At 34.0% G+C, this 13,446-nt stretch overlaps 1 protein-coding gene across 1 annotated transcript in view; it reads left to right on the top strand.

Annotated features, from left to right (window-relative positions):
• LOC134276904 (focadhesin-like) overlaps window positions 1-12,256 on the top strand; it is a gene marked incomplete at its 3' end in the record, with an annotated part of 28,343 nt that extends 16,087 nt beyond the window's left edge. The window contains exons 5-9 of the mRNA XM_062759182.1: window positions 2,945-3,071; window positions 3,255-3,313; window positions 6,598-6,673; window positions 7,661-7,795; window positions 12,112-12,256. Coding sequence (XP_062615166.1) covers window positions 2,945-3,071; window positions 3,255-3,313; window positions 6,598-6,673; window positions 7,661-7,795; window positions 12,112-12,256 — 542 coding nt within the window. The remainder of the gene's footprint in view (window positions 1-2,944; window positions 3,072-3,254; window positions 3,314-6,597; window positions 6,674-7,660; window positions 7,796-12,111) is intronic.
• Window positions 12,257-13,446: the final 1,190 nt, after the last annotated feature.

Raw genomic sequence — 13,446 nt, 5'->3', positions numbered from 1 at the left:
TTCAAATAAATTATGAAGATATTCGGGAGTCATTCCGCTGAAAATTTTGTATAATAATATGTATTTGTACAGATCAACTAGCTCATAAATAGTTAACCATCCAAGTTTCTCAAATAGTGGTTTAGATGAAGAATCAGGACTTGCATCAAGAATAATCCTTGCTGCCCTTTTTTGTAGTTTAAATAGTCTGTCCATGTCCTTCTTAGGGGCATTACCCCAAACAGTCAAACAATAGTTAATAGATGGTAAAATATAAGCATTGTAATATAGTTTCCTGGTATGAAGAGGGAGAAATTTTTTAATCCTATGAAGAGTAAATAACTTATAATTTAAAGTTTTACAGACCGAATCAATATGATTCGCATACTGTAACTTATCATCAATATGTACACCAAGAATTTTTTCAGTTTCAACCATTTCAATTGTTTTGTCTGAGGCATAAAGTTGTAAATTTGGATTTTCTAGTTTTGATTTTCTTTGTTGTGTTCCCATTTACATACATTTCGTTTTATCTACATTTAATACCATTTGATTTTGAGCACACCATTTCTCAATTTCACAAAGATCTGAATTTAGTGTATTTTCTAAACATCTTGCATTATGATTATTAGAGTACAAAGTAACATCATCAGCAAACATATCAATATTTGAATTGTTTACATGTAAAGGAAGGTCGTTTATGTACAATAAAAATAAAAGTGGACCTAAAATTCACCCTTGTGGTACTCCTGCTGTGACGGGTAGAGTATTGGAGACACATGTTCCAAATTTAACACACTGGGTCCTATATTGTAAAGATATGATTTAAACCACTTTATAGCTGTTTGGTCAAATTTGTAATGGGTTAATTTCTCTAGAAGAATGTCATGATTCACCAAGTCAAATGCTTTACTAAAATCTATAAATGTAATTCCAATTAGTTCACCACGATCCATTGCATTAAGCCAACTTTCTGTTAGTTTTGTAAGGGAAGTTTGACAAGAATGGAGTGCCCTAAATCCCGACTGGGATTGTGTAATAAGATCGAATTCATTAGTGAAATTTTGTATTAGCTTAGCTACATGTTTTTCTATCAATTTAGATACAGTTGGTAGAATAGAAATAGGACGATAATTATTCGGGTCAGCTTTGTCACCTTTCTTAAAAATAGGTGTTACTTTGGCTTGTTTTAAATTTGTCGGGAAAATACCACTTACTATGCTAGCATTAACAAGATGAGTTATAGGTTTACATATATATTTAGATGCGACTTTCAAAAGACGCGGCCCAATAAAGTCAATGCCAGCTGATTTATTGACATTTAGAGAATTTAACATGTTAAAAACTTCACTTTCCTCAATTTGATGAAAAGTAAAGAAGGTTTCCTCATCAAGCTTAGACCTAACAAAATTACATAATATATTAGGATCATAATCATGTTTTGGCATTTCCAAAAGAAGCTTGTTAGAGACATCTGTGAAGTGGGTATTAAAAGTATTTGCAATATCCTGTAGATTATCAACAATTTCCCCATCAGAAAATACATGAGATGGAGTTATGTTCTTTGAATTACACGTTAATTGATTAAGATAGTTCCACATTTCTTTGGGATTTGAACTCTGTTCAATCGCTGTTTTATAGTAAGAAGATTTTGATTTGTCTATAAAAAGTCTAACTTTGTTTCGATAGAGTCGATAGTTCTCCATATCTCCTTCTTTGTGGTAAGAGTCACGTAAGTGTCTAGCATTGTTTATTTCTTGTGTCAACCATTTAGGACGAATTTCACTCTTTACTCGTTTGGTTTTAATCTGAGCATGCTGGTCAAGTACGCTATTGAATAATTCATAGAATTCAGTTAGTATTTCATTAGGGTCATGCAACTGGAGGAGAATGCTAAAGTCTACATCTTTTAAGTCTTGGAGGAATTTATTTTCATCAAACTTTTTGAAGTCTCTATACTGAATTTCTATGTGTTTTCCTTTTTGTTGCATGCATTTTGTTTTTCTAGTGGCACATATTGGGTAGTGACCAGAGATGGCTATAAAAGGTACATTTACTTCACACATGTTATCTGGTTTATTGGTGTAGAAGTGATCTATTAGGGTACTTGAGGTATTAGTTACTCTGGTTGGTGCTGTAATTAATTGTGAAAAACCAAACTCCTCTAGAGCATATGTCCAACTTTGTGGGGGTTCTTTGAATAAGTCTACATTAAAGTCACCTGTTAAGATAATTTCTGCAGCATCACAGCAGGAGGCACGTTTAATCTCTCTAGCTAGGTCCTCAGCCCAGCAGGAGGGAGCAGATGGTGGACGATATGCTGAACAGTAATAAATTGGTTTAGAATTCTTTGTATTTAATTCTAGCCAAATTGTTTCAATATTACCAATTTCAAAATCAGTTCTACGATTGTATTTTATATTTTTAGAAATGTAATACAACAATTCCACCACCTACCCTCAAAGTGCGGCCCTTCCTTTCCATTTCAAAGCCATCAATATTTAACTCAGAATCACTAATATTTTCATTCAAAAAGGTTTCACAAAGTCCTAGAATATTAAGAGATTGTTTGTTTTGAAGCATAATTTTAATTTCTTCAATTTTTGGCATTAGGTGGCAAATGTTAAGGTTTCCAAATTTTAAACCTTTTTTCATCAAACCAAATTCATTATTGCTTGTTATATTTTTACTTTCGGTAACAAACACATTAGATTCGTCTGATTGTGAAACCTTCTTGACAGTAGAACATGTTAAATGAATGGTTTTGCTCATTTAAAGTCATTTCAATATACACTGCTCATCTGTTTGTCTAGTCTTGACAAGTATTCATCAACTTTAAGTGGAGACATGAGATTTTTTGTCTTTAATAGGATGTAATTCTATCAATTTGAAAGTGTAATTTTGTTTAATAGGTAAAAAGAAATGTCTACAGTATATATCACATATTTATTTGTTTTTATTTCAGGGGAGAGCAGCATGGCAGTGATATGTTGTCTCCCTTGTCAGAATTACTGGAAAACTCCATACAGGAAGTGGATTCTCCGGTGGCCTCCCTTGCCTTAGAGGGGCTTTACTACTTGTGTAAAGATGAAGTAAGTTTTTGCATCAATGCAAGGTTAAAGTACTGGTCTAGCTACTTTAGATTGCACTGTAAATGCAATATTTCATATTATTGAGTAAGATCTTTTGTTTATGTGGATTTAGAAATGATAATTCAAAAGATTTTTCGTAATCAGAGCCCAAAAAAATTATTTACTGATGTTATTTCATTTCAGGTGATTGACATCCTTTCAGCGTGGTCTGTGTTAGGAGAAAAACTTACTCATGATTCCAGGTATAAGACCAGTTCACCTTAGTCAAGCCTCGCAAAAACTTTTAACTGTGTCACCTGGAATTTGTTGTGTAGCATTTCACAAATTTCCTCAAACCAAGGGACAAATTTCAATGAAATGCACAAAGCAGCTTTCTAATTTGCTCAAATGAAGGATCATGTTCCTTTCATTAGAAGTAATGAAAAAAAATTGTATAAATTAAAGGGCAATAATATGGGATTCTAATAGGAAAACGAGCAAAATATTGAAATGTACTGAAATCGAGGCCTCTATGTTAATACCGTATAAGTGGAAATTTTAGCGAGACGCAAATTTAGCGATTTCTCCTTAGAAGTTGGTAATTTATTTTTAGCGAGAGTTCATTTTAGCGATTTAAAAATGCTAACTAAAGAAACCATTACAAATAAAATGCAATTAATTTTTAGCGATATTAAATTTTAGCGACCTCAGAACCCTCGCTAATCATGCCAAAATTAAATCCTTACTAAAAATTCTACTCGTACGGTATATGGCTCTTTATGTTGGTAGTATTACATTATGTTTCGAATACAGTCAAAACTCATTTTGAATTCAATTGGAACAAGACAAATCTCTGAGATATCTAAGGATTAGCAATTTTTAGGGTAAAATAGCGTAAAAATAAATAGCTGGGACTTTCAAATTGGTAGAGCTAGTGTCTCATGAGAGACTCCTGCTTTAATCTGTTTCTCATTGTAATATCCTTTCAAGGGTATTTGTTTCAATAATGCCCTGTTCACACAGATAGTTTAATTCGCAGTAAATTAATGTGAAGTAAACAAATGCAAAGTAAAATAATGCGAATTAAATTGCGTTCACATGACAGCTAATGCGAATTAAACTAATGCGAAATAAAATTTTATTTCAACAAAAAGGCTACTCAGTAAGACTATTATGACATCATTTGTAAATCATGTCATGTATGCAGACTTATTTTATTGCAGAGCCATCCATTTGATATGATTATTATATAGTGGCTACAGGTATATATTAAGAAATTAACATACTTTTCCTTGATTTTTGAACCAAATTTAGTACAGGTACCTATATCTATAAACCACCAACATGTGTCCTGTGACTTTATTCTGGCCTTGCGTATGTGTCAAAATTAAATTTGAATCAGCTTCGCTTAGCTTTCACACAGAGCTCATGTGAAGTAAATTAATGGGCAGTAAATAATTCGAATTAAACTAAACAGGAAATTATTGATTCAACTTTGGAAGTTAACTTTGGATATCTTGAACCCCCGGATATCTCGAAGTCGTATCCAGGTCCCATCAACATTAAATATTCTCCATGTAAACGGGATTTGAATTTAATTTGCAGTAACTTATGTTTAATTTGAATTGAACTCTCTGTGTGAACAGAGCATAAATATTTACTTTTACACCCTTTGTTGAAATATTTATTGATGAATGAACTTGCATGAAGAATTGTGTGCTCATGTAAATTTTGTTGGTTTTTACAATAGATTAAAATTGGAAGTATTAGGTGTATGATTAATTTTAAAAAATCAGTTCAATTTATTACAAGATTTTTTAATATCACTGCATATTAACTCTAATGTATATTCTGAATACTTTTGTTCATTTGAAGAAAATTCTAACAAGCCACTGTCATACATCTAAAGATGTAGAAAACATCTCACTTTTCCTGACTTTGACAACAAATACACAACACGTAGATCACACAATCTGACACATATATTACATTCTTTTTATGCATTTTTTTTAGTCTTTGATTTCAGATACTGACCAGAAACTTTTTTTGTATGTGTCTGGTTTTGCTGGGCAGTACATCTATATTTTTACTTCATCAATATCATTTGTTATGCTGTGGGGATGGTTAAGTTCCAACTACAAATTGGACATTGATGAATGAAAACCCTGATCATTTCCTGAATAAAGTATTGATCAGTGAGGTTTAAATGAATGGTTGTGCTCATTAAGTCATTTTACACTGCTCATCTGTTTGTCTTGTCTTTTACAAGCCTTCTTATCTACTGTAGAGGCTTTGAAATAGGATTAGTCAACGTGCGAAACTTCACAATACATGGCCATGCTTTTACATTGAATTTTTAGCTCACCTCAACGAAGTTGGGGGAGCTTATGTAATACCCTCGGCGTCCCCGTCCCCGTCGGCGTCGGTGTCGGTGTCGGCGTCCCAGGTTAAGTTTTTTGGAGCAGTTTTCTTTTTAAGTACTTCTATGTCCTATATTGATTAGACATGCATGAAAGACGGTTCTATTGTGTTTCATTGAACCAGTCAAAGTTTCAGATGCTGAAATTTCAGCAAAGGAATGACCAGGTTAATGTTTTTGGGGCAGGTTAACATTTTTGGTGCAGTTTTTGGTGTAGGTTTCATTTCCAAGTAACTATAAGCCCTAAGTTGACCAAACTTGCATGGATGATACATCTAAGGATGCATACTGCCGGGCTTGCTTCGGATGCTGAATCTGACCTACATTTTCCGGTTGAGTGAACAGGTTAAAGTTTTTGGTGCAGGTTTCATTTCCAAGTAACTATAAGTCCTATGTTGACCAAACTTGCATGGATGATACATCTAAGGATTCATACTACCGGGTTTGCTTCGGATGCTGAATCTGACCTACATTTTCCGGTTGAGTGAACAGGTTAAAGTTTTTGATGCAGGTTTCATTTCCAATTAACTATGAGCCCAATAATGACTTAACTTGCGTGGATGATACATAAAAGGATGCATACTACCAGGCTTGCTTCGGATGCTGAATCTGACCTACTTTTTGTGGATGAGTGAAATTTAATGTTAGTTTTTGATGCATGTTTCATTTCCAATAAACTATGAGCCCTATAATGAGCAAACTTGCATGGACGATACATCTTAGGATGCACACTAATGGACTTGCTTCGGATTCTGAATTCGACATACATTTTTCAGATAATAGACCAGGTAAAAGTTACAGGTGCAGGTCTATTACCAAAAAAACTATAAGGCTTATTTAACATTGTATAAACCAAACTTGCACAAAAGTTGCATCAAGAGATGAAAACTCTCAAATTTGCTTCAGATGCTGGATTTTAATTACATTTTCATGAAGAAGAACTAGTTTAAATTTTTTATGTACGTCTATTTCAAAGTAATTCAGATGAAAATTGCTTAAATATTTTCATTTTTGGAATGTACACTTTTTGTTGGTTAATTGTGTGACTTTGCCTTACTTAAAGACAACATTCGTTGAGGTGAGCTCTGTAATCTCTGATTACCTATGTTTTCCTTCTTTTGTAAATAGATCGATAGTTCAGGAGAAAATCTGCAAGCTGTTCTCTTTACTACCAGAACTGGAAGTGAAGACAGAGGAATTTGAGGTATGGGATATTGGAAAAAGAAATTCAATACAACAAAGGAAACCAAAAATAAAAAAAAAAACCAATATAGAAAGAAGAATTCAGGATATGAATCAAGTGTAAAATCTGTATCTGTAAGACAAAGAAAGAATCAAGCAATCACTCAAACAGATCAAATCAGTACATTTCAAAGAATTTGCTTAATTATATACAGACCACAAAGTCAATTTTTTAAAATGATTGTTAACTTTTTATGTGCCCGGATCAATAGATCCAAGGCGTATATTGTTTTTGTCCTGTCTGTTTGTCTGTTTGTCTGTCTGTCTGTTGTCAACTTTAACCTTAGCCATAACTTTTGAACCATGAGAGATAGAGACTTCATATTTGGTATGGGTTCAAAAGTTATGGCGAAGGTTAAAGTTTGCAGACAAACAGACAAACAAACAAACAGACAAAGAGACAGACAGGACAAAAACAATATACGCCCCGGATCTATCAATCCGAGCACATAAATAACAAAATTTCACTTTTTTGAAATTTTTATGTACATAAAATTAATCATGTTTGGATGATAAGTTGCTGTTCTTTTCACTTTTACAACATTTTTTAAACTCTGTATAATTGTAATTTGAAAGATTTAACAAATAAATGAATAATTTCTGGACTTTACAATATGTACCTAAATACCGGTATTTAGGTCTCTGTGTCACGATACGAATCACACAACAAAAAATCATGATATACTGGTATACCAATAAAATCGCACATCCCTAAAGACGAATCTCCCAACAAAAGAACAAGAATGGCCATTTTTAGACATATGAGCATTGGGGCCTATGGGCTTCTTATCACCCAATTTCTTGCTTTCTTTAGCAGTTTCAGAGTTTAATCCGGAGGTTTTTTTTCAGTGCAACACATAATATTTAATTATATCTTCTGAAATTATTTTTTTGAAAGGATAATTTTCTTTCAGGAAAACTATGTCACTTAAACTTTCCTATCTTGTAGAGGTTCCATCAGTATGCTGTGTCAGCCCTCTGGCTCTTTGTCCAAGGCAGTGACCCTGATGTTAGCAGGGCTGCCTTCAAAGCTCTGTCACAGTTTGACATCAAAAGTTTTAGCCTTGCTCACATCCCAGTCAAGGTAACATAAATAATATAGGCTTAAGGTAGGTCGCGGGTTTACTGCATAAAAATTCTGACGAGAAAACATATCCTGAAAATTTGATAAAATGTTCCTTAGAATTTAAAGCGTATCAGCTGCAATTTTTATTAAATTTGCCTAAGTAGTTTTATTGTTATAGTACTGTAAACGCGGTATAGTTTTTAATCCTTTTTGACGCTTTAACCATTGAAATATATGGGGAAATGACGTTTTTAAGCCAATTTTTGAAAATAGTTTCTTTTAAAAAGGTTGGATAACTTTTTAAAGACGTAGACGAATTATTCAGGAATTTCAAAATGTCAAGATGAGGTAAAATCAAAACCATTAATATAAAAAAATAAATATGTCTTCTCGCTAGATTTTTTGCTAAATAATTTCAAAGTTTTCTTTTAAAATGCTAAAATTTGGTGTTTATGGCGTTATTTATATCTACAACGTCATTTGTTGAACGTAGTCACGTTTACATTATGAGTATAAATATATTAACCTATGGAATATGCAAGAATTAAAAGGTGATATCGATACAAAATTTATTTTTATTCATCATTTGATTTATTGCGGAGGCATATTAGGATGACCAGCAACTTATTTTCACTGTATTGTGAAATTCATATTCTGATCACTAAGTCAGAATGAACGGTATAAATAATCCTCGTGCAGCGACATTAACATGCAGCGACAATGTTCATCGCGATTGGAAAAATATTAGTACCTGTACTTTAAGGAAAAACATGGTCAATGGGATTTCAGGCGTAAAATAAAAATTTGACATTTATTTGAAAACGGTAGGAAAAACATCCCTATAATGAGGAAATAAGTGGGCAGGGGATGGGGGGACCTGCAATGTTCGTTCTATATTAGTCGCAAGCTATATTATATGGCTCTAAATCTCAAGCATTTTTATACCCCCCGCTTGAAAAGCGGGAGGGTATATAGTAATCGTTAATTCCGTCCGTCCGTCCGTTCGTCTGTCCGTCCGTCCGTCCGTCTGTTACGCTTTGGGGTACCCATCTCTTATCCGCAACTCCTCTCATACCACTGAATGAAATTTGATGAAACTTTCACAGAATCTTTGTTACATATTGCCACTGTGCACCTCCTATTTTACTTTTTGATCCGACACATATTTTCGGTTTCCTGGCCACAGGAAAATATGGACTTTTTCACCAGTTATAACCATATGGGAGGCGGGGGGTATCATTTAGTGAGCTCATCGCTCACAGTACCTCTAGTTTTATTTACCAGTGCTTGTCAGAGTGTAATTACTTTGTCGGAGACTATGCCACATTTTCGGGAGAATATGTATGTGTATATGGGGCAAAATTTATCGAAGTCGAGTGCTGGCTGAAAAACATCAAAACTGACGTGAGCATTGAGCATATATTAGTAAGAGGACAATGCGGCAATATAACACAGTATAAAAAATCTCTGAATTAAATTTCAATACGCAAAATGTAAAATACTTGCTTTTAGCTTTTACACATTGAGCTTTTGTCATAAAAAATATCACTAAAACGAAAAAAAAAATTATACTTGTAAATTGTTTACAGTGTTTTGGATTGAAAAATCGGATGGAATATCGGATGAAAAGTTGCATCGTGTGACCGCATCTAAAGTCTTAAAATCCAGGTGTTTGAATAAATTTGATTTTTAAATGATTTCACAATTTATTAGCAAGCAAAACAAGGCGAGTGCACGAGATTTAAATACATAACAACCAACCAATATTAGTAGTGATAATTAAAAAAAACCCAGGAAAATACTTGTAATTAAATATAACTCGTTTTTAGTGATGAGGATTTATTTCCATCCTGAAAAGTATACGCATATTTTCGCCCCGTCTCTGATTTGAAGTCAAGTTCCCCTGAGTTTCAAATAACGTGCGCACATACAATTCCTCTATTTTTCGCTAAGCAATTTTTTTTATTCATGATAACTTTCTTTAAAAATTCTGCAAGCCATAACTTTTACGCTGATTTATTCTGATTGACTTTTGCAGTTTAGTTACACTTCAAATATAATTTGTTGCTTTCATTTGGTATTGTATTTAATTAGTCCTAAGACATTACATATAATCACACCAGAATTCAGACTGAAGTTCAATTATAAAACATGCAGAGGTTTACATACAAAAGCATGCATTTTGTGTTAAATCTACTTTTAAATTTGTACAAACTTGAAGTCATTTGCAGAGAATTAAACGGGAAACAACTTGACGTTGCCTTTGTGACGTAGCTGACGTCATAATCAAATGTGCACAAAACAACCGCTCGAATCGTCAAAATTGTGTACCAAAATTGATGACAAAAGCAAACCCGCGACCTACCTTAAGTCTCAAACAAATTGGTAATATGTACAATAAAGGTACATATTCCAGACACAAAGAAATATTTATATTTAATGTAAATATTCAAGATCAGATAATATTGACAATAAAGGCCAAACTTTAAGAAAAAAGGTTTACATCCCAGAGAAGATGATATTTACGACAAAAGCCCACACCCCAGACAAAGGCCCACATCCCAGACAAAGGCCCACACCCCAGACAAAGGCCCACATCCCAGACAAAGGTCCACACCCCTGACAAAGGCCCACACCCCAGACAAAGGCCCACACCCCAGACAAAGGCCCACATCCCAGACAAAGGCCCACATCCCAGACAAAAACTCCCATCCTAGACAAAGGCAAACATCCCAGACAAAGGCACACACGCTAGACAAAGGTCCACACCCCAGACAAAGGCACACACCCCAGACAAAGGCCCACATCCCAGACAAAGGTCCACACCCCAGACAAAGGCCCACATCCCAGACAAAGGCCCACATCCCAGACAAAGGCCCACACCCCAGTCAAAGGCCTACATCCCAGACAAAAACTCCCATCCTAGACAAAGGCACACATTCCAGACAAAGGCCCACATCCCAGACAAAGGCCCACATCCCAGACAAAAGCCCACATCCCAGACAAAGGCCCACATCCCAGAAAAATGTTCAGATCAAAGATTATTGACATTTTCAATAAAAGCCTACATCCTAGACAAAGGCCCACATCCCAAACAAGGGCTCACATCCTAGGTTAAGGCCCACATCCCAAAAACTAGGTGATATTTTCAATAAAAGCCTACATCCTGGACAAAGGCCCACATCCCAAACAAGGGCTCACATTCCAGACAACCCACATTCCTAGACAGAGATCCATCACTAAATGATGTATGGCAAGACAGTCAAACCTTGATATGTTGAACTCAAATGATCAAAAAATATTTTGACAATATCCCAGTATTTTAAATAATTAGGTTAAATTAAGTAAAGAAAAAATGTTTGAACTTTCAACTAACATTGAAGTATCAGTAGTAATTGAGATATGGATGTCCAAATGTTATAACATTTGAAGTCTGGGAATTTAGAGAAATATTATCAACTTCACTGATTCAGAAGTTTTGAGGAAGTAATATTTTCAACCTTTTACTCTTAAAATGAGAGAATGGATTCGCTGATGAGAATTCCAGGTAGATCTGGTCCCAGGATCATGAAACAAACTTACACTTAAGTCAAATTTTCAATCTCCTGTAAAATATTCATTATTTATTGAATTAATCTCTGATTTTGCAAATGACAACACTTTTGCAAAACAATATTGTAAAACACTTTGGTTTTGGTCTGTTTAACTACTACAATATTTATGTACAACAGGAACATTTTGACTTAAGCTTAAGATGCTTCATGATCCCGGGGCCAGGATTAGAATACAAATGTTAGAATTTTACTCCACCCCTTACTATATGTAAAGAGGGATAAATCCCCCTCCCCTCCAAAAAATACTGATTATTACAACAGCTTTAATTTGTATGTTTGAAAGTGAATTATTTCAAACTTTAAATTGATGATAATAATGTTTATCAAGATATAGTGCATAATTGTATGTTAGATTCCAGCTACATTTGTAAGTTTACTTAGTATTGAAAATAAAAAAAAAGGCTATATATATTTTGATTTTTTTGTCTCTGCTAAATGTTTTAGCATGGTACTTCGAGATGAAGACATCATCTGACATTGTTCAATCTACTTATAGAGTCAATTTACTTGATTTTGTATATTTCCTGGATGTAAATTCAAGATCACTGTGTTTTTTTTTCTTTAACAAAAAGCAAAGATTGAGTAAAATTATAACAACTAGTTAAGTAATGTGTTGTACCACCCCCTGTTTTATTGTACATAGGTATTAACAATTATTATAATGATAACTCAATACTACCTAAGATCCTTGCTATTTACTCCTGTATTTTTTTCTGACAGGTAAAAGAGGACATTGTTAGACAGGCTCAGGTCGCCATTGATAGGGGAGATAATCCCGACCTGACGGTAGAGGATATCGTTAAGGAAATCCCTGGTATCTGTTACACACGGATGCTGGGGATAATCTCACCAGAGGTGTATGAAGGTAATCCTAGCTCAGTTATATTACGGCAACCTCATCAGAGGTAAATTAATCTCACAAGGTGAATATGTAAGGTGATCTTAACAAAGGTGTGTGAGGGAAATCTCTACAGAATCTGTAGTTAAATTAATAAAATTAAAATATTGTTCATATTAAGTTTATTAAGGTACTTTGTACATGTACATAATACATATTTACATCCACTGAATAATTTTCATTTTTTTCTTAAGAAAATCCTTGAAGTTCATCACTCAGTAAACACTAATAAGCATATCACTGGGACAAATTTCTTGAGCAGTGGCTCTTATACATCAATGAAACTTACAGTAACAAATACAATTACAACTAGTGCTAATTGTAACGGGAACCGTTACAGATGTTCCCCAAACGCTCCCCAACTCCCTTTTGGTGCCATATTCCCTGTAAGCTTCATTAAATAAGACAAATTCTGGTAATTTAGACTTTAACAAAATTTACCCAGAAGGATACCAATTATATTCAAATTTTAGCATTGCACCCGTGCGCATGTGAATGCATGTGCGTTATTACCATATCATCTTGTCTACACTATCTATATATTTAAATATACTATATATCAAAGCATTCAGTCCAAAAGTATTAATCAAAGTACTCAGAAGTACAGAGAGCCGGGCTCATTTACAGAGTAGAATGGATTTCTTACATGAATCACGTTTATATTCTGATGAAAAAATTATTTTAAAACTATCAATATAAATGATAAGACACTGACAGTGAGTTTTCAATCCTAATACCTCGGTCCGATTTTGTCAGAATCAGAATTAATCTGGTACCGCAGCTGAATGTAAACAAACAGGTCACTCTGGTTCCCTCTCCTGCTTTACCTCGTATGTGTAGAGAACTACGGTAACACTGATTATCAAAAATCCTTACGCTAATGAACTATGTTCTTTGACTTATGAAGTTTTCAAAGTCATTACTACTAATGTTTATTTTATATAGATAAAACTTCGTTTTATTTTTGTTGCTTTATTTAGCGTTTGTATTATCTCAAAAGCGGTTGAGAGTAAGAACTATATTTTTGCACGTAACTTTAAAATGGCGACTATGGGGTCAACATCCTGCCTTGAACAGGATCCCATAAGCCGGCAATTGCTCTTTGAGCAATAAGCCCGGCTAAAAATCACTCATTTAAGTGTATTTTTAATTTCACC

The sequence above is a fragment of the Saccostrea cucullata genome, unplaced genomic scaffold, assembly GCF_032062105.1.
Source record: "Saccostrea cucullata isolate Sc308-1 unplaced genomic scaffold, CSIRO_AGI_Scuc_v1 ctg7020, whole genome shotgun sequence".
NCBI classification, from domain to species: domain Eukaryota; kingdom Metazoa; phylum Mollusca; class Bivalvia; order Ostreida; family Ostreidae; genus Saccostrea; species Saccostrea cuccullata.
The sequence above is the reverse complement of the archived record's forward strand: the minus strand, read 5'-3'. Positions and strand labels throughout refer to the sequence as shown.